Source organism: Capricornis sumatraensis, chromosome 1, assembly GCF_032405125.1.
Source record: "Capricornis sumatraensis isolate serow.1 chromosome 1, serow.2, whole genome shotgun sequence".
In the NCBI taxonomy this organism is placed as follows: Eukaryota; Metazoa; Chordata; class Mammalia; order Artiodactyla; family Bovidae; genus Capricornis; species Capricornis sumatraensis.
This window is the reverse complement of record NC_091069.1, coordinates 213,474,446-213,502,135: the sequence shown is the minus strand read 5'-3', so window position 1 is coordinate 213,502,135 and position 27,690 is coordinate 213,474,446. Positions and strand designations below refer to the sequence as shown.

At 43.3% G+C, this 27,690-nt stretch overlaps 2 protein-coding genes across 4 annotated transcripts in view; one reads left to right on the top strand and one right to left on the bottom strand.

The window, feature by feature from the left end:
• Positions 1-1,878: 1,878 nt before the first annotated feature.
• Positions 1,879-8,391, top strand: IL12A (interleukin 12A). Of its 3 annotated transcripts, XM_068979269.1 has the most exons (7): positions 1,879-1,985; positions 2,601-2,752; positions 5,641-5,754; positions 6,104-6,145; positions 6,222-6,263; positions 6,364-6,507; positions 8,236-8,391. In XM_068979269.1, exons 1-7 carry the CDS (start codon positions 1,970-1,972, stop codon positions 8,389-8,391), a joined length of 666 nt encoding a protein of 221 aa, XP_068835370.1. In that variant the 5' UTR covers positions 1,879-1,969. The 3 variants fall into 3 exon arrangements, with proteins under 3 accessions (XP_068835370.1, XP_068835386.1, XP_068835379.1); XM_068979285.1 differs by lacking the exon at positions 5,641-5,754; XM_068979278.1 differs by lacking the exon at positions 6,104-6,145.
• Positions 8,392-14,976: 6,585 nt separating this feature from the next.
• The window catches only part of LOC138076690 (uncharacterized), a 112,305-nt gene continuing 99,591 nt past the window's right edge, over positions 14,977-27,690 (bottom strand). Inside the window, exons 16-21 of the mRNA XM_068968969.1 lie at positions 25,609-25,743; positions 22,733-22,871; positions 21,302-21,355; positions 20,964-21,044; positions 18,201-18,473; positions 14,977-16,378 (exon numbers count right to left, since the gene is read on the bottom strand). Coding sequence (XP_068825070.1) covers positions 16,359-16,378; positions 18,201-18,473; positions 20,964-21,044; positions 21,302-21,355; positions 22,733-22,871; positions 25,609-25,743 — 702 coding nt within the window. The 3' untranslated portion in view covers positions 14,977-16,358. The remainder of the gene's footprint in view (positions 16,379-18,200; positions 18,474-20,963; positions 21,045-21,301; positions 21,356-22,732; positions 22,872-25,608; positions 25,744-27,690) is intronic.

The window sequence follows — 27,690 nt, the reverse complement described above, 5'->3', positions numbered from 1 at the left end:
CTCCTAATTGGTTTCATCACCACATCTTTAGTAAAGGTTGGCCCTGCCTTGCATTCACGGTAACATCTCAAGGCTTACTATGACCTCATCCATCCAGACTTCAACAGGGATTCAGAGGAAGCACCACTCTTCTCTCCTGTACTCCAAAAGGCTTATCCCTCTACAAGATGAGTGCATCTGCCCAAAGGTGGATATTGGACACTGAAGTCCTGGGGCCATAGTGCAGTCAGATCCATTAGAAGCTCTGAATGGATGATCAAACACACCCTTCCCTTTCATACATACCCAGGGTGACTAACGCTCATGGTAGAAATGAGTGAACTGAAAAGTCCCACAGGAACCTCAAACCCAACACATCCAAAATGGAACTTCTCAGTGTCTCCTCCAAACTCACTCCCCTCTTACAGTAACCCCTGTGCAGGAACCATAACAACCTCTCTTCAGCCATCCTTAGCACCTTCCTATCCTGCTCACCTGAGGAGTTACCAAGGCTTGGTCCCTCCCCATCCTGAGGATTCCATTGCCCACCCTTGAGTCTCCAATCTGAATAGGGCTTGGTCATGCCCTCCACTCCTGACCCCTGCGATCCATCCCTCGTACGTATGTGTGTGTTAGTCACTCAGTTATGTCTGACTTTTTGTGACCCTATGGACTGTAGCCCACGAGGCTCCTCTGTCCATGGAATTCTCCAGGCAAGAATACTGGAGTGGGTCGCCATGCCCTCCTCCTCCAGGAGATCGAACCCAGGTTTCCTCCACTGCAGGCATATTCTTTACCTTTGAGCCACCAGGGAAGCCCCCATCGTCCACACTACTGCTGATTTTCCCATCATGCAAATGCAACCGCATCTCCTGCCTAAAACCCTAGAAGGCGTCCCACTATTCTCAGCAGAAAGTACACTTCCCAGCAGGGACCCTGCTGCCCTCACACACAGCACCCGCACCCTTCCCAGCCTCACACCCTGTACAGGACTGCTAGATCACCCCCTTCCTCTACCTTCCCCAACCGTGCGTCTGATCCCTGTTCCCTCGACCTAGAACTTGCCTCCCATTTCCCCCGCAGCGGTCTAACGTCTACTCACCTGTCAACAATCAGGCCGCAGCTCCCTCCTTCTGGGCGCTTTTGCTGCCTCCTCAACTCCATTGCTCCTTGATGCCCTTTCTCTGACCTCTCCTCCCAGGACTCTGTACATCCATCCCACTAAACTCTAACGATGCTCTCCTGGACGCTGTAAGAAACTGGATTTTCTAAGAGTAGTTATTGCACAGCCAGTCTGGTTTCATCCCTTTTTTGTATTTAAGATGGTACCCAGGAATAAAACACATTGAGTCAGATTTGGTGTGGGAGTGAGCCAAAAGTGACCAGTTCACTGCTGGGTGCCCCTCAGTGTCGCCCTGGCACACCGTGGACTATATGAAAAAAATGAATGATGATTGAATGATTTGCCTACCCGCATCCAGAACTAGGCGAGAGGTCAGATCTTATCCTAAATTTGCATGGACAGGGGGTGGCCTTACTCGGTGTTCAGTCGGGAGGGGGCGCTGCGGGGCGACGGGGCCAGGGCTGGGTAGCTGGGGGCGGGGGGCGTCCGAGGAGGGTGAGGCAGGGGTCGGGCTTGCCCGGGGACCCCGCGCCGCGACGCTGAGCCGAATTTCACTTTCGTTTTGGGCCAGGCCGGAGGCGGCGGGGCCGTCCCGGAACGACTGCGGCCGGGCGCACGGGGAGTTAATCCGAAAGCGCTCCAGCCCCGCGGGCTAGACTCCACGTGTCATCGAGAAGCTGATGTAGAGAGAGACAGAGAGAGAAAGCAAGCAAGAGATCAGAGTCCCGGGAAAGTCCTGCCGCGCCTCGGGCAATTATAAAAATGTGACCCCTGGGTTGGCCTCCCAACCACCACCCTCACCTGCCGCGCGCACCCGTCTGCGTCCAGCTGCCGGCTCGGTTCCGCGTCCTCGCCGCTCCGCTCAGCATGTGCCCGCTTCGCAGTGAGTAACCAGCCTCGCGCTCGGGTTGGGGGACCGCGGCCGGGAGGCAGAAACTTGGGAAGGGCTACGTGGAGACTGGAAGACCGCAATCTCGTGCAGAGGAGGAAGGACGCGGGGAGACACTGCGGGCTTATCCTGCGCCCAATAAGACATCCTCTTTTTTAACTGTGGAACAGCCCCAGGAGCTCATAAATTACAACCGCCCCACTTCAAGGATGAAAAACTGAGGCCCCACAGGATAATTTCTTGCCCAGGCTCCCTTGGCGACACCATTAAGAGGAAAGATAGATCCCAGCTAGTCGGCTTCAAAGCAAGGCTGTCTCTAAACAGTGGGTGGCTTCCCCACCTGGCCTCGCTTTCCCTCCTCCTGAAATGGAGACTTTTTCTGGGTGAACTCTGCCCTGCACCCTGGTCTGAACTCACAAGGCAATAGTGTCTGTGAGTTGGTTTCCAGCCCTAGAACAGAGCACTGCCCTTCAAGAGCTTAATTCATCATCTCTTAGTTGCTGAAACATCAGTGGGAGGTTGGTGCCCAGAAGGAGATGGGCGGAGATGTCCAGAAGAGATGGAAGGTGGAGGCCGGCCTGCTCATTCTTCCCCTGGATTCCCTTGCAGGCCTCCTCCTCATATCCACCCTGGTTCTCCTCCACCACCTGCCCCACCTCAGTTTGGGCAGGAGCCTGCCCACCACCACAGCAGGCCCAGGAAGGAGTTGCCTTGACTACTCCCAAAACCTGCTGAGGGCCATCAGCAACACGCTGCAGAAGGTGAGCTTTTCATTGTCCTTGTTCCCACTGCAGTCTGTCTAGTGAAGGGACATCTCTGAACCCCTGGTCACCTGAAGGAACTGCAGGGAAATTGTGGAAGTTAATCAGGAGCTGTCAAGAGAGAAAGAGGGAACTTTACAAATGGCTCAACTATTAGCTAAAGAGTCTCAGTGAAATTGTGTCTCCAGAGAAGGCAGGAGAGGTCATAAATTACAATGGCATTCGTTTTGGCTGTGCCTACACAGAGGAAAGTGGATATTTACAGTGTTCCCTGTAGCCTGCCAACAGAGATGGAATTGTGTCAGGCCCACACTGTTCCTCTGACAACTTATCAATCCAGGAAACTGTTATTAGGGGCGGCCTCTGTGCTCTGGGGGCTACCAAGATGAATCGGCCCTGCCCCACACAGTCCTCGCCAGCTTCCAGCCTGGTGACTCTGTTTGTTGAGAGTAACACATTTCTGGGGGCTTGTGACAGTGCATGTCCAGGCTTCCTTTTCTAGGGGGCAAGTTATCTAATTTTATTTAAAGCTTCAGTCATTTTTTTTTGGCTTTCATATTTTAATGCAAAAAATTTCTTTTTCTTCTTCCTTTAAAAACTTTCCAACATCTATTTCTTTGGCTGCAACAGCCTAAACTGATATTTTAAAAGATGTCCTTTGACCTTCCTGCTCTCTAGTAAATCTTTCTTGAATATTTCTAGCTTGATGCTTTATGAATAGCTTAAAGTAAGCTCAGTGCCACAAGTTCTCCTTAAGGAACTCTCCCCACCTCCAACCTTTTATAATGGGCTGACCATTGTTCCTTACAGTTCAATCCATCTTAATTAAAAAGGCAGCTCACCAAGTGAAAACTGGAGATAAGTCCTTTGATTCCTAAAGAAAAGTATGATATGGGTAAAATTTAGGAGCTCTGATTTAAATAGATGCTTCATGTGAAAAATTTGACTCTTCTCCTCCCAGAGGCAGCACCAAAGGTCAGAAGGTCACAGACCTCAATTTGATTTTTTAATATGATTCCTGTGTCAAATTTGCCAGAACAAATCAGCTGGCTACTTGTAGAGAAAACAGAGGTAGCAAATGCATGTGATTCAGAGGCCGTATCCAGCCCATAGATCTGTAAAGTTTGGCCAGTGTCTTTTATATTTTATTTTAATTTTTGAGTTTGATGTCATTGAAAAAGTAGACCTGTCATATAAGAATCCAGATTTCTAGCTTCTCCTGAAAAGATTTGAAGAACTTTAGTAGTTGGACTCACATTGCCTTTTTGCTCTATTTATTCATTTTTTCATTTAAAAATTACTTATTGAGTGCCTACTGTATGCCAGGCACTATTTCATAGATCCATCTTTTTTAACAATGCCATAATAACATAGACAGTCATTGTTTCATTTTGGAATAAAGGATGGCGATTATCACAGAAATAAAAGTATTGTCTTATTTGGAGACTTTTTTCTTTTTCTTGTTGCAGTGTAGTTGCAAATCTAACTTTTTACAACCTGCTCAGGCCTCCAGGAACATTTTCTATTGCCGCTGTAACAAATTACCACAAACTTAATGGCTTTAAACAACACAAACTTATTATCATACAGCCCTGGAGGTTAGACATCCACAATGGGTCTCACTGGTCTAAAATTAAGGTGTCAGCAGAGCTGTATCTCTTTCTGGAGACTCTAGAGAAGAATTCATTTTCTTGCCGTTTCCAGCATGTAGAAACAGTCCACATTCCTTGGTGACCCCCTTCCATCCTCAAAGCCAACAAATGAGTCTTTCTCAGGCTTCATCTCTCTGACCTTGACTCTCCAGCCTCTCTCTTCCATTTACAAGGACCCAGAGATTACACTAGACCCACCCAGACACTCCAGGATAATCTATTTCAAAGTCAGCTGATTAGCAACCTTAATTTCATCTGCAACCTTAATTCCCCTTTGCCACATAACGTGACATAGTCTCAGGTTCTAGGGATTGGGAGGTGAATATCTCTGGCGGAGGCATTTTTCTTCCTACCCCAGACAGGGTCGCAAGCTTTGCTACTTGTTGCCCACCCGTGTCCTGTACTCTCAAGCTTTGATTCAAGGCCCATGCTGTTCACTCTGCCTGACAATCCCCCTCCTCTGAGGATGTCCCATCTCTCGGAAACCTTTTCATCTCTTTCCACTCCCTTCTCAGAGCCCTCTGACCCTTCATTTCAGCCCTTCTCACCTGCCGGCGTGTCCCCTGGTCACTGGGGCACTGGCCTATCTCCACAGCTGAACTGGGAATCCTGGCAGGAATAATGCAGTCCCCTTCTTTGTCACAGTCCTTAGTACCTAGCATAGCATATATCAGGCTTGTTGAATGGAAAAATGATCTCGATCTTCAATCAACAAATCATTGGCTTATTAAGCTAAATTTCATAAATGTGTTCAGCATGCTTGTAAGATGATGTGTGTGTGTGTGTATACCACACATGAAATCTCCACTTGTTTTCACGGTTGCATGCTTGTTATATCCATCAAGTGGTAACCTTAAAAATCCCCCTCTAGAAGCTATATTTGAAAAAGATATTCATAAAACACAGATGCTTTGGCAAAAGGAAAATAAACTGTTTTCACCAGAAGCAAGTGTCCCAGCATGGTGTAGAGGCTGATTAGCACAGCCTGTTGAAATGATTTATAGTATTTACATAACGGAAAAACATATCATCCGGAGAAATATGTTGTAAGCGAAAGGAGAGGAGGGAGAGGAAGAGCGTGTCAATGACCTGTTTCTTTGGTCTTATGAAGACTTTGAATTTTCTACAGGTCAGAGATGGTGTTCAAAGGCAGCCAACTCTTGCTTTGGTGCCAGCGTTATGGGGAGCCTGGTGCCTTATTAATATCATAAGCTGAGTTTTTTTAATATTTTACAGGCCAGACAAACCCTAGAATTTTACTCCTGCACTTCTGAGGAGATTGATCATGAAGATATCACCAAAGATAAAACCAGCACAGTGGAGGCCTGTTTACCACTGGAATTAGCCACGGTATAGAGGATTTTCCTCACAAAGCTTATAACACGGTTAAGGGCTGTACATCAGACCTCATCTTCTTCCAAAAATGTGCATGCTTCTGGGCTCTGGGATGGGATGGCAACAGGCCCCATTGTAGAAGTTCAACTTGAAACAAAAATGTGTAAAAATATGTGGTTTTTTACAACAGTGTGAAATATACATAACACTACTGAACTATACACTTTAAAATAGTTAAGATGATAAATGTTATGTGAGTTTTTTGCCACAGTGAAAAAATTTGATATATTTGAGAAGTCAAAAAAATTTATATTAAAAATTAGTATCTTTTTGATGTGTGATTTTTTTTTTTTTTTTGCTCTAGAATGAGAGTTGCCTGGCTTCCAGAGAGACCTCTTTAATAACTGTAAGTCAGAAAATTGAAGGTTTCAGCTCATATTATGAATTCATATCATTGATATCTCATTATTTTTTTCTTCTAGAATGGGCATTGTCTGGCTTCTGGAAAGACCTCTTTTATGACAGTAAGACACAAGATTCTTTCTTCAAGTGCAACGTTGGGGTAGGTGGGGATGTTTTTAGCCCATCTCAGTGGTTCCTTCCCCACTTCATTGTATCACCCAGACCCTGTGCCTTAGAAGTATCTACAAGGACTTGAAGATGTACCACATGGAGTTCCAGGCCATGAATGCAAAGCTTCTGATGGATCCTAAGAGGCAAATCTTTCTAGACCAGAACATGCTGGCAGCTATTGCTGAACTAATGCAGGTAAGACCTCCCGTCCTTCATGCTAAGACAGCCAGCCAGGGTCCCGGATGAAGGGCTCCACTGTCAGCCCTTCCTGGATTGGGGGAGGCCTGAAATGCCCCCTTCAAAGCCAGCTACATAGTAGGGGAGACAGTCTTGAGGGCGCCCTCTAGTGAGAGGGCAACATGAGCCGATCACACGAAGGAAAGCAGCCTCCTGCTTGTTGATCATGCGATGTGCCCCAGGCTCTGGTCAAGGATGTTCATACGTGTGCTGTTCCCACGGCAACCACATGGGGTCTGTGGAAAGGAGGAATCCCATGCTTAGAGGGTTATTCGCTTGTCCGAGGTCACACGGCTTGGAAATGGCAGAGGTAGTATTTAAACCTCTGAAAAGGGATTCCATTCCACTCATCTTCTCACACATCTCTAAAACCTCTGGGATGTTCCTGACAGGGGCCAGCATGCATATCTGCAAATACTGTTAGTAAAGACACACTAGTCTAGTGCCTGGATAGGACCCATCCGGAACCAAAGTGTGGATGAAAGAAAGAAATGCCCTGGGGACGTCCACAGTGTTACTCAGAGACAAGAACTTGCTTTGTAATTTCCTGAATAACCAGAACACATGATGCTAATATGAAACATAGAAATAACCACTTAAGAAAGAGCAGGGTGCTGCTGTGGTGACCAGAGCATGGGATAAATACAGCGTCAAGAATGATTATCTGAAAAGAAATTTATTTTTATGTCATTCATTCTTTTTTTTTTTTTGGTGCCAAATTACTTGTTTGAAAAGCAGTGAACATCATGCAAGTATCAAAGAATGTTACCATCTAGACAGTTGTAGATGACATTTTATTTTCAGGACCAAGAATGGAGTCAGTTCCACCAGTAATCAGACAACTATGCCCAGACATTCTGCACCTCTGTGCCTCAGTTTCTTCCTCTGTGAAATGGGGTGATGACCCACTCTACATTTCTTTTAGGCTTTTTGTGAGGAAGTACAAGCAAAAATGCTGAATGTTGTGCAAATATATGGGCTTCCCAAGTGGCTCAGCAGTAAGAACCTGACTGCCAATGCAGGAGACCCAAGATCTATCCCTGAGTCAGGAAGATCCCCTGGCAGAGGAAATAGCTACCCACTCCAGTATTCTTGCCTGGATAGTCCCATGGACAGAGGCGCCTGATGGGCTAGAGTCCATGGGTCACAAAGAGTCGGACACAACTGAGCAACTGCGCACACATGGTCTTGCATTGTGTTATCAAATTAAAGGGCTCAAACTGGGAGACCCAGTGCCAGATTTCTTTATTTCAGACGACTGAGTATCTGTAGTCAGCAGGTCTGATACTGACAGACAGTTTCTGATCAGTAGCAATCCATCACCTCTCTGTTCTGAAAAGGACATAGCTTCTTAATGTAACGTACAAAAATTAATTGGATATCACAGCAGATGTCTCTTAACAGAATTGTTCCTTTCTAAAATGCAACTCCCACTGATGATTTTCTAAATAGCTTTCAGGGTCTTTTCAGAGCTCACTGAAGATCCATGTGCTTGGATAATGAGCACTTCTTCTCTCAGGTTCTGCCTGCCCATCTGGCTGGGAGTGGATTCGCATTGGGTTTAGGAGAAGGGATGAGGGAGTGGGTTGCAGGCTCTGAGACGTGTATTGGCTTCACCCATTTTTACAGATGAACGTTTTAATTTTGGAATACCGTCTATGTCATGCTCAATATTTATTCTCCTAGGCCCTGAATTTCGACAGTGAGACTGTGCCACAGAATCCCTCCCTGGAAGAACTGGATTTTTACAAAACAAAAGTCAAGCTCTGCATCCTTCTTCACGCCTTCAGAATTCGTGCGGTGACCATCGACAGAATGTTGAGCTATCTGAGTTCCTCCTAGAATGCTGAGGTCTCTCCTAACCTTCAAATCATTTTTTAGAAAAATTGGAACCAAAGAGATTGTAATAGGGCACGGGTTAAGAACTGGGGAGGGGGTGGCTGGACCTGTCCCTACTGAAGCTGGACAGAATTCTCATGCTTGTTTCCATGAGTCATCTCTCCAGACTTGCAGAATGTGACTGTTCTATCCACATGATTCTTTTGATCAAGTCTATTTCATATTTACTAGGCATAAGTTATTTTCATAAGTTTTCATGAGCAAATTGATGAGGGAAAATGTCCTCACAGAACGTGTTTTCTTTTTTTCTCCCTTTAAAAGAAGAGAAGGAATTATAAGCTATTTTAGTACCAAAGTGTTTGTAGAAACAAACACTCAAACATAATTTATTTTAAAGTATTTATTTATATAATTTTATGTTCATGAAAGCATGTGAACTAATTTATATTTATTTATGTTATATTTATTAAGATATTTATTGCCAAGTGGATTTGAGATATATCTTATGTTGTTCTAAAAATAAAATGAATGAATTAAAAGAAAAACTAATTCTGTTCTTCTAATGTGATTGGAATGCTTTGAATGCTAAAATACACATTGTGGGAAAACTGAAAACTGGTGAAATTTGAAAAAAATCACCTTAGAAAGAATGCCACGATATCCTTGCCCACTTACTAGTTCCTTTAATCCCATATTTTATTTTTGTAACATCTCTAAGAATTTTATTATTTATTTATTGGCTCTGCTGGGTCTTGGTTTCTGCGTGTGAGTTTTCTCTGGTTGCAGCAAGTGGCCGGGGGCTGTCTTCTAGCTGCGGTGCACAGGCTTCTCCTCGCCGTGGCTTCTCCTGTTGTGGATCACAGGCTCTAGAGCACGGGCTCAGTAGTTGGGGAGCATGGGTTTAGTTCCTCTGTGGCGTGTAATCTGAATTTTTCCAGACCCTGGGATTGAACCCATGTCCCATGCATTGGCAGGCAGATTCTTAACCACTGGACCACCAGGGAAGTCCTTTAACCTCATATTTTAAAGGAAGCCTCGTAAGCCTGATAGACTTTAATTCTGAGGCCGTTTGAGTGAAGTTACAGCCTGTGAGTATATACTTTATTATTTTTGTGCAACATCTGACTCTAAAACACATAAAAATGTTTTTCCCTATTAACCACAGCTCAGTAACACACTGTGCATTAGCCAAATACATAATAACACCCTCCAACTGGGAAAAGCATCATTAAGAGGCTTTCTAGTTACATTATTCTAATTTTTGTGACCCTTGGTCTCTCAGGGGAGAACTGTTTCTAAATTACGATAAGAAAACTCTCCCTTTGCTTTGAATGATATAGAACTCCTGCCCAGACCGCATGGGTAATAGACTTGCTCCATGTGGCACATGGGTAATAGCCTTGCTCTGGCTTGAGAGATGTGCTTTTTAATTCTTTAAACAATGAGAATTTTAAAAGATTTACCTGATGGAATACCATGTAATTTTTGAACTCTCTTAGTCACATTCTGCCTTAATATGAAAAGGCCATAAAGAATGGAATATTGAGAGTCCATCCCTGTCTCCCCTGTCTTTTCTCAGGCGAGTCCTTCCCTCAGAACTCAGTTCGTATTCCAGTGAACAGGGAGGGGAGTGTATATGGCCACCACAGGTCCTCACCTGTGGAGAGACGTACTTGTGTTTCAGAGTCTCCCCCCAACAAATTGATGTACAATCGGATAGAAATCATCAAGCTAAGATCCCATCACATGCCTCCTCTTCTTTAGGGACTCCTCCTCAAGCTTGGACGGCCAGCAGGTGATTCACAGATAGGAGTTTCCTGCCTCTGAGTACTGGGTTTGGGGCGGCCGGCTTTGATCATGGCAAGAACTCAGTGGCTTTGATGGACCGGTGCCATTGAGTTGCTGGCATCCCAGCCCAGCCCAGCCCATTCCAGTCCTTGGAATGGCAAGGTTGTCTGGCCAGTTGTCTGTGCCTGGAAACGAGAACAGACAAGACTATCAACTGTGCTATAGACTGGCTTTATACACAGGATCACAGGTGTCTCCTTGGTTCCAGAAATTACCATGGGCTTCCCTGGTGGCTCAGAGGTTAAAGCGTCTGCCTGGAACGCGGGAGACCTGGGTTCGATCCCTGGGTCAGGAAGATCCCCTGGAGAAGGAAATGGCAACCCACTCCAGTACTCTTGCCTGGAGAATCCCATGGACGGAAGAGCCTGATAGGCTACAGCCCATGGGGTCGCAAAGAGTCGGACACGACTGAGCAATTTCAATTCAATTCAATTCATCCTTCAAAAACATCACTAGCCCAAGAAACATCTTCACAACAAAGTCCATTCTTCACTACTTGACCAGTTTTCTGGTTTTTCTTATTTAAGCCTAGTCTGCCATTTACAACTTGTATGACGTGACCATGTTGGTCTGACCTCTCCCTACCCATTTTCTCTTCTAGAAAGTGAAGGTAGGGACTTCTCTGGTGGTCCAATTTTTAGGGCTCTGTGCTTCCACTGCCGGGGCTACCGGATCAGTCCCTGGTCAGGGAAGTAAGATCCTGTAAGCTGTGTGGCACATGACCCCTAAAAAGTGAAGATAATACTAGAACCTACCTCAAAGGATCAGATCAAGGGTTACATGCCGCAACTCCTACAAAGCATTACCAGTGCACCTGGCATGTAATATGCACACAATAAATGGAAGCAATTTTTGCTCATGATTATTAGCCCTTAGGTTTGGTGATGGGCCAAATGGGTTTGCTCTTCGCCACTATTTTCATCTGTGAAATTCAGAAAACTGTAGCCCTATTTCACAGTGCTATTGTGAGGACTGAATGACTCAGTACAGTGTTGGCCTCTAGTCTGCACTCAACACCAAGGTTTTAAAATTGTTAGATCATTTGCTTGAAGACCTCAGTGAGGCCTTGTCCTGCCAGGGCAGTTGCCTACTAGGGGAGTTCAGCAGAGGAGACGGTCTGGCACAAGACACGATGGCAAACAAGCAGGCTTCTACCTTCCCAGAGCAGAGGGTGGGGAGCAAGTAACTTAGGAAGCCTGAGGCCCCTCCTAAAATTAGGCCTCAGATTTAGCTCATTCGAGAAATTTGATAACAGATCACTTTTTAAAAAGGAAATAAGAATGACTGAATCTGAGAATTAACATAAAAAAACAGCTGACAGAGGACCACTGAAGGCCCAGAGCTTTGGGGAAAGGGGGTCAGTTCAGCGGAGTGATCTGGCCAGATAGCCACAGGTGGGTATGTTACAACTCAAGAGATGCACAAGGGCCTTAGACACCCTAATGAGGAAAGAAAGCCTGGGAGTCAAAAGAGGAGAACACCAGCTTTGTCTAAAGCCAGAAGGGACAGAGGCCAGAAGTCCCTGTGGCTGTGTCAGCTGGGCCACACAGTTGTCCCTGGTTGAGGACTAAACGGTTGGTTCTGGCCAGCATAACTGTGGCCTCCTGTTTTAAGGCAAAGTGCATCTACAATACTGCTGTGGACTGAACGTCTGCATTCCTTTAAACGTCATATATGGAATCCCTGATCCCCAGTGTGATGGTATTAGGGGTGGGGCCTTTAGGAGGTTAGGTCATAGTGGGATTAGTGCCCTTGTAAGAAGAGACTCGGAGGGGACTTCCCTAGCGGTCCAGTGGTTAAGACTCTGTCTTCCAACGCAGAGGGCACAGGTTGGATCCCTAGTCAGGGAATTAAGATCCCATGTGACTTGCAGTGTGGCAAAAGAAAAAAAAAAAAAAGGCTTGTGTTAATAAAGTTAAAAAAAAAATAGAGACTTGGAGAGGTCTCCCCCAACCCCAGTGTGAGGACACAGTAATAAAGTGACCTGCTGCAAACCTGGGAAAGTTTTCACCAGACACCAAATCCACCAGCACCCTGATCTCGGACTTCCCGACTTCCAGAACTTTGAGGAACATACTTCTGTTGTTTAAGCCATTCAGTCTGCGGTATTTTGTTGTAGCAGTCTGAGCTGACTGAGAAAACTTTTAAATAAGGAAGAAAGTCCAACCATATTTTTCAAAAATTGAATTGTATCAACTTTTCGGTTGGCATGTATTAGGTCAGAACAACTCAAAACTTTTAGTTATTTGTATGTATCTTTTAGTATGATATTTAAATTATGAGTATAAATTATGACATCAATGTAACATCAGAGACAATACACTTAAGTAACCTTTTTCTAGAAGCAACAGGAACTAATGCTTACTCCATGCTTACTAAGTACCAAGCATGTTTCTACAAGTGTTTATACCACAAATGCACAGAATCCTCTCAAAAACCCTGTGAGGAGGCACCATTGCCTTCCTCTTTTTATGGATGAGGAAATAAAGCAAGAGACCATAGAGGCTTACTTGGTAAGTAATAGACGCTGGGATCTGAGCCCAGGCAGCCTGGTTCTGGCCTGTGCTTGCAACCCGTATCCTTCGCTTCTCATAAATCAGGTCACTGGTTTCCCTGGTGGCTAAGTGGTAAAGGATCTGTCTGCAATGCAGAAGCCACAGGGGACTTCTGGGTTCGATCCCTGGGTCAATCCCCTGGAGAAGGAAATGGCAACCCACTCCAGTATTCTTGCCTGGGAAATCCCATGGACAGAGGAATCTGGTGGGCTGCAGTCCATAGGGTCGCAAAAGAGCTGGACACGACTTAGCAACTAAACAATAATTCGGGTCACAGTAAGTCATCATAACCATGCAAACAGCATTAAAGTTACTTATGCTTCTCTCTCCCTCACTACACTGTGAGAGACACAAGTACAGGAAAGGTCATGTCACTCATGTATTTGTGTACTTAGGCCCTGGCACTTAAAAATGGTAGAAAAAGGCAAATTTTCATGAGTTCCCACATTTCTCATTTTTAACCTATGAATAAATAAGAAAGTCTTTGAAAAATCAAATCATTTCCAATCACATGAAAAAATTTTAAAATGCATGTTCTCTTGGCTCAAAACAATTTTACCTGCTCAGAATGGGAGAACACTGGTAAAAGTCACCAAGGCTCTTCCTAGTTTTGGCTTCCTGGCTTAAAACAAAGGTCTATTTCTTGCTTGAGGAACAGGCTCACTGTGGATCGGCTGGGGGCTCTGCTCTGCTGTTCTCTTCCGGAACCCAGGCTGATGGAGCATCAGCTGTCACATGCTCTGGGTGGATGATTTAAGTAATTGACATATCTATGGTCTGGGATTCTGCAGTCCATCAGGAGCAATGTGCCACGGAAGTATTACCAGTGAACTGGAAATGGGGTTACTTCCCACTGCAGATGTCATATATACAAGCTACGAGAGACCCAGTCATCTCAACAGCAGTCATCTCAATGGCTGGTTCGTTCACACACTACTCAACAGGAGCCAGTCAGGGGTCCAGCAGGGCACCTCAACAACCCCGCATCAGCCCTCAGTAACCCCCCGAACCAGAGCAGCGCCACTTCTGAATGTTTCACCAATGTAGCTTCCAGGTGAGACTTCCTTTCACAAAACGGTCCTCCAGCTAAAGAAAACATGGAACTCATCCAAGCCTCTCCCTCCAGTTTTTATGTCACAAACCATCTTTTAGATTTCCCAATTTGCTTGAAAACAAAACACTGCTATAAATGCACAGATAAGACCCCCTTCTAAAAATGAAGCTCATGCCAAAGGTTAAAGCACACAGCAAGAATGGACTTCTGCAGAATAAAGACGGCAGCCTAACTCCAGGCTGCTTAACTAGGAATTTACAACATGACTGGAGTAGATTGGATCTGAGTCCTCTGGAGGCTCCAGGTCTCAGTTAAAAAAGGCAGGAAGAACTGCAGAACTCTGCACTCAGAGTTCTACCCCAGGGCCTCTGTTGAGTAGCAGCAGCCACAGAACCATTATCAGAAATGCTCAAACCCGGTGTGTAGGCTGGAAGAGATGCACTCCCAGCAATTGGGATCGCCGCCTTCAGCAAGCAGCAGGCTGCTTCACCCTGAGGACTTCCAGCAATGGCAACAGGCTGGACAGACTGCTGAAAACAACCATCCTCATAAGAACACACTTCAATTCAGCAAAGACGGTGTCCTCTTTAGAAAATGGAGTGAAAACACTTCTACTTGACAAAGCAGGGGAGAAAGCCTGTCCCCTAAAGCCACCCCCCAAAATAACAAAACATGTCCCAATGTGCAGGAAAATCCTGTTAACAGAGACACACAGGTAAGGAGCTCATTATGAATACACCTGGTTTTAAATAAAAACATACCTTCCCATGCACAGGTGGGAGAACACTCATTCCTGGAGTCATTCCTGGAGCGAGAAAGGTTAGGGGATGTGGGGTGCTCCTGAATCTGTGAAAACTCCTGGGTTAGTTGCCCCTGCTTTACCCTCACTCAACTTTACTCCAAGAACTGGGTCTGGGAGCAAAACCACCTAATGCCCAAACAGCCCAGATAATAACAATCAAGTGAGATGATGCTTTAAAAAGTAATCTGTAAGTAAACAATAACACAAAGAAGACACAGTAATCTGTAAGTAAATAATAACACAAAGAAGACACATTTGCACTGTACAAATGCAGATTTATTGTTCTTCCCTTTATCCACAGTAGGAAAAAGGCTGGAAATTGTTAGGAAACCAGCTTATATACAAAGCACCTCTGAAATTATGATTTTCTTTGGAAAACAACTTACAAAAAATAATAAACACTTTAAAAAGACCTTTAAGTATTTTACACTTCTGAATGTTAAAACTCCATGTGTTTCCTGAAATATACAACAATTAAAAAAAAAACTCATAAAGTGACACTGATTTGAATTCCACTGGATCCCTGATCATTAATAATATCAATACGTTCTTCCCTATAAAATGAATTTGTTCTTCACAGGCAAAGCATTAAAGTATGTTTCTCTGATTAATTCATTAAGATTGAATTTACTCTTCAGCTACTGTCTACAGGAGACTAATGGTAATTTATAGTTTCTTCAAATAAGTTAACAAAACATATCCAAAATGTTAATCACCACACGCATGATTCTGGGAGAGCAACAATATCTATACATATTAAAAAACAAAGATTTCACCCAGTAACAAGAGCCAATATGGCCCATGATTCCCTGGGGCACGTCCTCTTCGAGAAGAGATGACAGTGTTCCTTGGTCCTGATAAGGCTATTTCTAAGTGGCATTCCCACACTGCCCGCCCCCACAAGCCTCCCAGAAGTAAACAATCCAGGGTCAAGGTCAAGAAATGCAGTGTTTGGTGATTTCAGAAGGTTGATGAAATCTGCAGGGACTCTGACGATGGACCCAGGTGAACTTCCCCAGTGAGATGAGGCCACCACCTGTGAGTGTTTGCACCAACATGGATGGGGAGAGGATTATAATCCTTTCTAATGACCCTAGGGCCAGGTAACATGATTGATTTAATGGTTTAACAGACCACCAGCCAGACTGGTTAGTAATAAGACATGGAAATCACACCTCACATAAAAAGACATACTGGACCCCGCAGCACGTGCGTATCTGACTGTGTAGGAGCTGAAAGAATAGGAACCTCTCTTCCTCATTAGTGAAACGAGAAAAAAAAAGCTAAGTGAAATTGGTGCAATTTAAGTACGCCACCACCTAATTGCTAAAAAAAAAAATGTTCCAAACGCTTGATATGAATTTCATAGTTCACAGACTCCAGTAGGAAAATTACCACATTTCTCGCCTGACTGCTGTTGAGTCATGTTAGGCACCCTTTATAAGTGTATGTGTTTGGGTGGGGAAGCCGGGTGGGATGGTGAGAGTGGGAGGTACCAAAAAAAAATTCTTGATATTATAGAGGTTTTTTTTTTCTTCCTCAAGGTTTCCAAATATTTCACATTCCCTTTGCCCCTGAATAATGTGAGCTGCAAGTGGTCTTCCACAGGCTGTGTAGCTCTAGGTCCCGAAGTCTGTGCCTTATTACCACGGAGACAGTCTTTAAAGGCAGAAGTTCCTGAGGCTTCCTTTTCCAGCTCATCTTTCAAACCTCAGGTTTCCTGTAAGAAGCCTAACAAGGGAGAGAAACAAATTCAGGGATTCATTGTTGTGGGGAAAGAGCACATGCGTTTAAAGAAAGTCACTTGTCCATTTCAAAAAGGAACTGCTGGAGTGGCTGGGTTTTCCTGAGATGAAGATAAACCAGTGCAATTTTTTAAGGCTGCAGTTATAAGACACTAAAATGCCCTGATAAAGACACAAAAGTCACTCAATCACCCAGATATTTTGACTACAGGAGGGCAGAAAACACTGGAAAATTTCTGGCTTTTTGTTCATTTGTAACTTACTGAAGATTTTTCTCCTATTCAATGACAAGTTGGACTAATAAGCTTTTATGATCCATTTCACTGCCAAAAAATGTCACAAATCCTTATTCAGCTTTATGTGGCGGCAAGTCAAGCATCTAGCAAAGTCAAGAGCAGATAAAAACAGAACAACAAATAACCACCCATTCTACGGGATCTGTGAGACGTCAGATTTCCAAGCCTTCCTTTGATGGAAGAGGCTATGATTGTTTCCTTATCACAGCAGAGGCCAGTACAGCAACAGGCAGAAGTGCCTATATGCAAATAAGGAGATTTCCACATGTGGGCCTCAGTGATTTACATAATTTCAACATATTCAAGAAAAAGAAATTTGATATTGAAACTGGCTATTCTATTGCCTTGCAGCTCTTGCATCCAAACTGGTGGGGGCGTTCAGAAAGTTCACCCTCCACACCTGACATCATCCTGAGTGGTCACCCCAGACTTTAACTTTTCATATAAGCTTTTGGGGTGGCTGACACACTTTTACATTCTTTAAGGAACAAAAAGTCCGAATAGAATTCCAAATGTAAACCTCTCTCTTACTTGCTTCTGAGAAGTAACACAGCATTTGTTAATCATGGTAACAATACATATTAATAAAAATCCAAGTTGTGAATTGGTTTGACCTTGGGTCTAACAATATGCTAAGTCAAGCCACAAAAAAAAAAAATAAATAAATAAAAGAAGTGCTTCAAAACAAAGGAAGGAACCCTGTGGTTTTCTGGACTGAGACCAGAAACAACTCGCTTTAGCTCTCTGTTCCCATCTTTGCTGCTGGAGGCTCACTAGTGCCACCAAGTGGAGCACTGCATCAACACCACAGAAAGTCTGGAAGGCTCAAGGCTTCCAGTTAGGTCTCCTGTTAAGGACATTATCAATGGACATGAGTTTAAGCAGACTCCAGGAGACAGTGAAAGGCAGGGAAGCCTGGCATGCAGCCGCTCATGGGGTCTGCAAGAGTCGGACATGACTGAGCAGCTGAACAACAACAAAGGACGTTATCTACTCCTGCCTGAGTCTCACTGCCTGAACCTGGAGCTTTTACATGCATTATCTCTTTTCATTCTCACAAGAGACCTAGGATATTGGAAGTTTCGCATCCATTTGACAGATGAGAATATAGAGGCTTTAGGTAAGGAATTTGCTTAGTCATAGATATATTGCACAACACGGGGAATACAGCCAATATTTTATAACTGTAAATAGAATATAACCTATAAAAACTGTGAAACACTACTTTGTACACCTGTACCTTACTGTATACCATGTATACGTCAATTAAAAAGAAAAACAAATCTGCTTGGTCACAAACCTAGCCATCACTTGAGATGGGATTCAAATGCTTCCTCTGATGCCACACGTGAATCACCTTTACTTAGATTATGGCCCACGTGCTTACTGTGGAGCATTTGCACAATCTTCTGAACCTGAGCTTAGAGGTGACTAACACATTCTAGAGTATAAATTTGCTATTTGCAAAGACACAGCTTGACCCCCAGTAAATGACTCAGATATTCTGCTTACCTCTCAGCACATCTTGGACTTCAACTGAATCAACATTTTTTAAGCAGTTACATAAATTCTGAGCTGTGGCATTATTCTGCTCCTTTTCTTGCCACTTCTTCAGCATCTTAAACTTACTGATCGTAACATTGTCTTCCTTCTCCCGGATCGCATCGATTTCGCTAATATTCAGCTTCAGGTTGGCAATGGCAATCTTTAACCACTCCTTCCCCAGCTTCTCAGCAAGGTTAAACAACTGAGTGTCTGTTAACAGGGCTTTAGTCTTCACCCCATCTAAAAGCATATGAAGAATTCAGTAGTTCCTCTCAACACTTCATTTATAGTCATCGACAATGAAAATGTATTCTCTTTATATAAAAAAGGATACCATGATTTGAAACTTCAACTGCTTTTAAAATAAATTTAAGTGCCAAAAAAAATCCCTGCTTTCCAAACTATTAGAAAAGGGAATGATTACACATAAGGTTGAACTGGGGTATAACACTCACAAGGATAATTCAGTGATTCAGGGAATGAAATTGTTTTACAAAGCTGCACAAATTAGGCTGGAGGAGAAAAAAAAATCAGGCATCAAAAATAATTTATGTGGCTCAAAAAGAAAAACATACATTTCTCCTTGCCCATCTCTGCATCTTCACATACAAAGTGCTACCTTTAGTGGTCACTAAAGAGGGCAGCAGAGATATGAACTGCAGTCTCCATTCTGCCATCTCCTAGCATTAGGGGGAAGAGCATATTCCACAGAAAAGTCAGGGCACAGTGTCTGTAATCTGTTGTTCACTAAGAAACCGTGTCATCATTCTGGAAGGGATTATGTTTCCAATACAAACCAGTGCCCCAATACAAAAGAGCCCCAGCTGGGTGTTCTATGTTCACACTTTTCAGATGGTTGTGCTATGATGCATCAAAGCTCACCAGGTGTAGAGTCTCATTAAGGATCCTCCAGGCCTTACAAACCCTGGAGGTGCCATGAGAAGAGGGTAAGAGGAAGAATCCTTCCTGCCCCTCCTCCAGAACCATAACACTTTGCTCATCTAGAGCCAACAGTCTAATGAAGGGAACCTAACATTTATATTGAACCCTAACTCCCTTAACGCAAGCATGGTTTCTAAAGGATGGCCACTGCCCCCTAGTGGTCTTCTAACGCATGTGGCTTGTGGTCCTCTCCCAAACTGCTACAAGAGAAACCACACAGGGAATCCATCCATCAAAGATGCAAGTTCTCAGGATCATCCCCAAACCTACTGTGTCAGATTCTGTATCTAAATTTTAACAAGATCTCAAAGTGACTCAGAGTTAAGAGATGACTATATTTTAAAAAGCAATATGGTGATATGCTGAGCCTCAAACTATCAGGATAATGACTCAGTATCTTTAAAAATGTTGTGAAAATACCTAAACAAAAGTAAAGCATTATTAATTTATCTGCTACCACATTGTCAACTCTAAAAAGGCTGGGAATCCTTAATTTTCTAGGTAGTATTTGGTCATTTTATTCTATGTCTAGCTACTTGTTCTTGGAGCTAATTTTAAATAGCCAAATAACTGCAAAAAAGGAAAAAATTTTCCTATGTGTCCCATTCAGTTATAAGTGAATAATTTTTGAGGATCTAATATACAATATGATGACTACAGTTAATAATAAATACTATGCTATACTCTTGAGATTTGCTAAGAGAAGGTCTTACGAGTTCTACCACCAAAAAAAAGGTGGCTGTGTGAGGTGATAGGTGTGCTAATTAATCCGATTGGCAAATATTTCACAATGTATGCATACTTCAAAGCATCCCATTGTGTACTTATATCCAATTTTTATTTGTCAACTATATCTCAATAAAAATGAAAGAAATATGTATCCTAATTTGGTTAGGTTTTAAAAATAATTCCAGAGCCTCATTTATTTTGATGTTCATTTAATAGAAATAATAAACAATTCTCTAGTGACAAACAGTGAAATCAGACATACACCATCCTCTTCAACTCCAAGCTAATAACATCTCATTTTAGTCTTTAGAGTTTATCTGCTTTTAGATTCACACTTTCTTACAATAATAAAAGGTATTTTGATGAAAGGGTTCATCTACATGAGGCCCCCAAAGCCTGAAGATCTTGTCTTGTGTAATTTGAGTCTGGGTTTTCTAACTTCAGTTTGTGAATTCTGGTTGGACTTGAATTTTTAGGTACATACCCCATCTTCTGGCTCCTTGGAGTACTGTTGTTAGTGCTTAAATCTCTACTGTATTTTCACAGCTATCAAGCCTTGGTCTCTGCCATTTAAATGGAAGAAATTAACTTGACCTTTATTTCTAATAACTGAGCTGGTGGCTCCCTCCCCGCAAATATAGTTAATAACTGAGAAGTCAGTGAACGCACACATGCACACTCACTAGCCACTTCTTCAGTGAACACTCATCATCTTCTATATCAGAGGCTGCGGGCTCAGTGCTATAGGAAACGCACAGATGGACGGGCCACAGCCACTGACCCTACAGGCTGCAAGACTTTCCCTCGATCCCCAATTCTACTTTCACCAAGTGCAGAGGAGGAGTCGGCAGTCAAGGTGGAAAAGCAGGCTGGGGCAGACCACCTAGGACCTTTATCCCGGCCTGAGAAGCTTGGGCACAGGGGGAAGGTAGCTGGGAGAGCAGGCACACCTAGGATATGGCTCCAGGAAGACTGACCCAAGAAGAATATGTGCCTGATGAACATCCTGGGGGAGACCAGAGGAAGTGACTGATGGCCACAGCGGACATTTTTACAAACCTGAACTGTCAATCTGCTTCATTCTTTTATCATAGACCGTCTCATCAGGCAAGCTGCTACTCATTTTTCGTCGCCTGTTACCTTTAAAAAAACAACAACAAATTGGCTTTCCCTTATGGTTTTATTATCCAGCCATCTTCAAGCTGGACTTTTAAAAAATCATTTAAAAATCATCATTCTGACAGAACAGATTAAAAAAGGATTCAAAGCTCATTCAGATGATTAAGAGTTATGGAACACTTAACAGATCCTGAACGTTACTGGATTTGCAAAGCAGAATTAAAATTCTAGTGGATGGAAGGAAGAGATGAGTTTAATGTCCACTTACAAGCACTTACCACTTGTGCTGCTTTTTGAAATGTTCTGGTTCTGATGATGCTGAACCCAGTCACCTGGTAAGGTACAACAAGCAGCAGTCGGAAAAGCGGTATGAAATTGGAATTAAAGCATCGATGTGTGAAAGCACGTGAAGCTCTAGGGTTTTGGTAATCTCTCTCAAATTCAAATGTGGGTTTTAACTTGTATGTATGCAAATACCCTGAGCTTGAACTCCTTCCAGCATGTCTGGTGGGACCAGTGTTTCCCACATTTCAGTCATCTGCATACTGCTGACATGGTATCTGCCACGCCCAGAGGTCAGGTGAAACGTCATTCCTTCCGCATTTCTCTAAATCTAAAATTACTATAAATAGAACATTGGCATCATGTGCCATATGGAGAAGGAAGCCTTAAACATTTTTTTTAAAATAAATAACATCTTTAAATTTTAAGTGTATTTATATGTACCCCACTCCACTATTCTTGACTGGAGAATTCCATGGACAGAGGAGTCTGGTGGGCTACCGTCCATGGGGTCACAAAAAGTCGGACATGGCTAAGCGACTAACACACACACACACACATAAAAGAATCTCATATATGTATTATCATTATGTATACTTGGTGGGTTCTTTGCAGAAACTTCATTATGATTTGACACCACCTGCCCCGTGAGTTCAGCCCCACTCTAACAGATGCCTACACGTTGGGCAGGCCTTCCACAGGTCGCCTGAGTGAAGACGTCTTATGAGTGATGGGCAATTTCCGTTCATCGTTAGGATAGGCCTCCCCAAAATAATAGAAACCAGAACCATCTTATGAGGCAGAATATTATTAATTAAGTTTTAAAAACAGTCTTAAAAGGCGGTCTTTAAAACTGCAAAGAGATTTAGTCTGGAAGAACATCTGTTATTCAGGTTGCTACATATTAAATATCTTTATTACTGAGGCATTTGCTATGATTAAAAGGTAACATCTTTCAGGTTCACTTATTTGAGCAAATTAAATAATACAATCCCCAATACAGAATCCCAAAACTAGGACTCCTCTGGGGTAAGTTAAGTGTAGTTTGGATAAAAGGGCCTGTTTCAAACTGGCTAATTTAAGGGTATAATATTGAGAACAGGAATCACACCTATACAAAAGCTTCCGCCTTAAACTAGGACAGAATCCCAAATGGATTAGATTGGGTTTTGTTTCTGGAGTAGAAAGCCTCAATAGCAAATATGGGCTCCGTGCACCTGCTGAATGTGGGGATTTGACAGTGGGAGCCTGAGAACCAGAGCCGGTACATCCGTCCCACGAACTGGGGCCTCTGCTTCTCTTAATCGAATTTTTTGATGTTATGGTGTTGGGACACCCTATTTGCTTTCCACCCGAGCCACTCCCCCTAACCCTCCCCAAACCCCACCTGCCAAACAGAGTTTTAATTCAAGATGCAAGATACTCACACTCTCTCAATTTTGCCTTCCATACAATTTCCTCAGAATCCATTTCAACCAAGAGTAATTTAAACTCCACTGGTTGCTCCAGATACACTTCAATATAACTTTTCAATTTTAAAAGTGAACCATCCACAAATTCAATTTCCTTAAAAAAAAAAAAAAAAGGTGGTTTTCTTAAATTTACAAGTTGCATTAATTAACCACATAAAATGTCAGATAAGGAATAAAGAGAATGAGAAGGGTTAGTGCTTCAGCGGATGCCCGCTGAAATTCTGACCTTGTAAATCCATTCTTTAACCACACCTCTTCTCGATCTCCTGCTTTCAGCCCCTCCTTACTTTTACTCAGAACTGTTTTCCACCTCATTGAAGCTTCTAGTCCCATGGCCCTTGTCTTCCAAGTTCAGCCCTTTCCTGACTTCCAATATTTCTTGTTCCCCAAATGGAACCTGTGCTCAGCCATCAGCCACCCTCTCCCAGGTGCTTTAAGCTCCTTACCACCTTTCTCTTAGATCATTCTCGATCTGTCCACCTGATTTCACATTTACACTATGTGCGGCGTTGTGTCCACCTTCCCTCACTGAATACCACCTTCCCCAAACAAATCCTTTTATCACTATTTTAGGCATAAAGGATCCCAGAGAAGTGAATTTGCCCAAGTCCACATCTTAGTGGTGGAACTGGAGTTGGAATCCACGCCTGTGACTCCAAAGTCTGAGCTCTTAGCCACTATCAGACTGTCTCCTGGCTTCCCTGCCTCTGCTTCTCTCCAGACTGGCTAGCAAGAAACACATCTTTAAAAAAACACCAGCGAACTGCACTAGGTGTCACCATCACAAACTAATGCTCTTAACCTGTTCCTCTTCCTTTCTGTTCCAAGTCACCAGTATTATCCTCCTAACCTTCCAAGAGTCAGTCACCGAGGTCTACAAAGCTGAGACAGCGCCTCCCCTACCCCCACTCTCCTAAATCCCTCCAGGTTCATTTCCCCCGAACTCTCCTGTGGCTCAGCCCAGTTGCAGGGTCCCGTGCCCTCCTTAGGCACCTGGGGCCACCTCTCCCAGGACAGCCTGGGAAAGCTTGTCTCTCCCAGGGAATCCCTCACCCTTCAAACCCAGAGCCAACATCACCCACGAGAAAGCCTTCCTGGAAACCCACTGCACTTGGTACTCGTCTCTAAAGGAACACCATGTTATAGTAAAATTATTTCTCTACACGAATGGAGCATTTCCCTCACTACACTGGCATCTTTGAGGGAAAAGACTTGACTTACTTATTTTTTAATTCCTAGCTCTTATCAGGCTGGCTGGTAATAGGCACATCTGATGTCAGTTAAGCAAATCATTAATGGCATAAAACTAATAAGAGCACCTTATATTTACATGGAGTTTTACAATTCTCAGGAGTGCCCCAAACCATTACTTTATATGATCCTTACAGCAATCTTGGGCGATTATCCCCATTTTATAGGCCAGAAATTTGGTTAAGAGGGAGCCCACAGTTAGTGACAGACTATGGTAACTATGTGACTATACACTAGAAAGCAGACTATTTAAAGCCCTCTGGCTATCAACATCTTTAGTGAGAAACAACTCCTGGGATCCCCTCGGTCTCTTTCTGGGAACATCCACCCATTCAATATGTATTCTTCCCTCTCCTAGTGGCTCTTAACCTTGGCAGCACATTATAGTCACCTTGGGAGCTTTAACAAGTCCAATGCCTGGGCCATTCCCAGACCAATTAAGTCAGCATCTCTGGAGGTGGGACCCAGGCAACCGAATTTTTTTTTAAAGCTCCCCAGGGAAATTCATTATGCTGCACAGGCCACTCAAAAGCACACCCTTTTCATTTAGTTCCACTGCCCAAACAAGGCTGCAGTTTGATTCCCGTGATTCTCTTGATGTGCCACCTGCTGGGGCCTGATCAACGTCTCAGATACCAGTGGGGAGATGGCAGCTTCAGGAGCCAAGGCAGCCAGGGCCACGGATGAACTCGGCTCTCATGTGTGGCCTGGGCAGAGCCCCCGCCTGCTTTACACACTGGTTTCCTCAGCCGTGTTATTGTATGGCTCAAATGGTTCAAAGCATGTGCAGAGACGCTTTGAAACTGAAAAGGAAGGAAGACTGTCCTCATCAACTTGACTGCTTCTACTGGGCACAAGGCCCTGATAATACCAATATAATAAAACAATGCAACATGGACCATTGCCATTAGCTCTCTTGCCTCCCACTTTTAATTTAATGGAATCAAAGCATGTTTTCAACTTTTCATAAACTGTAAAACAGACAAAGGAGGTAGACCAAAGGAATTTCCACACAGATGTCCAGACTAGATAAGCTATGGCATACACCCAGGGCACATAATGAAAATAAACTTTAAAAATAACTAAGTCATTTCTGATAAGCCAAAATCACTTACAAGTGTCGTGGTGTGTACAGTGAATGCTTCAAATCTAACAATTTATTCCCATAACTATTTTTCAAATGCATTCCAGTAGTAAAAGCCCCATATCCTTTGTTAGCAACTCTTTTCCACTAACCTTTAATGCTTTGCATGACTTAAAGACTTAAACTTAAGTTTTGTATTCCTTTGAAGCTAAAATTATTTGAATAACTTAATTTAAAATGCAAGAAAACTGAAAACCTTTTCAAAGGGAAAGAGAAATGGAGAGTCTATTTTTTTGATGACTGCAGATGAACCCTGAAATTCAACAGCATCTTTGGAATAAACTGCAAGTTTAACAAAACAACTGCTTTCTTAGACACTGGGAAATAAAAAAGGAGAACAAAATGCATTATTTTTAAATATCTTCAAAATGCTGTATCTAAGAAATCTACACGCTCCCCCCACTGCTACTCCAAGTTGATTTTTCACAGTGTCTACCTCTGGGGTGATCTCAGCTTCTGGCTCACTGATCAGCCTGTACTTCTTCCCATTCTGCAGCAACTTCTGGCAAACCGGAGGCTTGTCGATTTTCATGAATTTCTTACAGGAGTGCTTTACAGACTTGGAAATATCCTAAAGGTGGAAATAGGTCTGGGTTTTGAAATACATCACCAACAACTGTGAGAGTCGAAGTCAAGAACTGGGCAGTGTGTGTGCCAGTTGTCTTATTTTCATGTCCTCCTACAGAAATAACGGCCAGGGAGGATGTCCCACAGTGATCGCAAGGGGAAAATGGCCCAGAAGTTGAGGCACCTTTGTTCTACGCACCTGTCACATAGCCAAACATCTTCCCACAAAAGCACTACAGCCAAAAGTGTCACTTATACCCTGTGTGGCACCACCAGTTTGCTTCTGAAGGGTCTGAGAACATTACCTGAGCACTTGCATATGGGTACTAATTCCATGCCCATCACGTGAACAGAGAGCACCTCTTTTACTGGAAGTGGTTCCAGCTGACTCAAAGTTTGTCTCTGCCCCACACTTCACATGTTCCCATCCTTGCTGTCACAACTCTCTTTCTGACGTGGCCCTAGAGGGGACCCCGATTTTACATGTATTGTTCCAATGCCCCACAAGAGGTGAATGTAATCTCTGGCCCAAGGTCCCTTGGAAAAGTAGCTGTATGGCTGAACATGAAATTTAGGTTTCTTGAGACAGAGTTCAAGGAAATCTTTTCCTACACAGGAAAAAAAAAACCAACTGGAGAAGGCGTAAAAATAAAACACCAGCCAGGAAGGATATCCTGCCTTCCCCATGCCACGCTCTCCATTGTCCTGATGGCAGCCTTCTCCACATCTGCTGATGTAATCAGCTCCTGACCCCAGCTTCCCAGGAAGTCTGGATAATGCTCTTTCAGTTAACTGAATTTACTTTTAAAATATAAGGTTCATTAAATAGTAGTGCTTTTTCCAAATCTATGCTAATTCTACTTTATATGTATGTGTGTTCAGTCGCTCAGTCATATCCAACTCTTCGTGACCCCATGGGCTATAGTCCACCAGGCTCCTCTGTCCATGGGATTTTCTAAGCAAGAATACTGGAGTGGGTTGCCATTTCCTTCTCCAAGAATTATACTTTAGGTGCAGTTATTTTTATACCACTTTGAAGGCTACTTTCCCAACTGAAAGTATCTTTAGTGAGATTACAGGAAGCATATTTTGCTTTGTTAGGAGGAAACAAAAAAATCTATTATTAAAGTTTTTACATTTTAATACATATTGCTAGTTATAATCTGTATAACATTTTTAAAGCATGCAAATACTACAACCTAAAACCCCTGGGAGTGGGTAGCTTGATATAAATTCTGTAACTCAAATTATAATTCACAAAGTAGTATACTTTACAATAGTTGTGTGGATCACAATAAACTGTGGAAAATTCTGAAGGAGATGGGAATACCAGACCACCTGACCTGCCTCTTGGGAAACCTGTATGCAGGTCAGAAAGCAACAGTTAGAACTGGACATGGAACAGACTGGTTCCAAATAGGAAAAGGAGTATGTCAAGGCTGTATATTGTCACCCTGCTTATTTAACTTATATGCAGAGTACATCATGAGAAATGCTGGGCTGGAGGAAGCACAAGCTGGAATCAAGATTGCCAGGAGAAATATCAATAACCTCAGATATGCAGATGACACCACCCTTATGGCAGAAAGTGAAGAAGAACTAAAAAGCCTCTTGATGAAAGTGAAAGAGGAGAGTAAAAAAGTTGCCTTCAGCTCAAGATTCAGAAAACTAAGATCATGGCGTCACTTCATGGCAAACAGATGGGGAAACAGTGGAAACAGTGGCTGACTTTATTTTTCTGGGCTCCAAAATCACTGCAGATGGTGAGTGCAGCCATGAAATTAAAAGACGCTTACTCCTTGGAAGGAAACTTAGGACCAACCTAGACAGCATATTAAAAAGCAGAGACATTACTTTGTCAACAAAGGTCCATCTAGTCAAGGCTACGGTTTTTCCAGTAGTCATGTATGGATGTGAGAGTTGGACTATAAAGAAGGCTGAGCACCGAAGA

What these genes read in the sequence shown, in the direction of transcription:
- IL12A (XM_068979269.1), top strand. An exon ending in TCAGCAACACGCTGCAGAAG is followed by an intron (nt 2,753 to 5,640) that starts GTGAGCTTTTCA and finishes AATATTTTACAG; the next exon opens with GCCAGACAAACCCTAGAATT. An exon ending in GAAAGACCTCTTTTATGACA is followed by an intron (nt 6,264 to 6,363) that starts GTAAGACACAAG and finishes TGTATCACCCAG; the next exon opens with ACCCTGTGCCTTAGAAGTAT.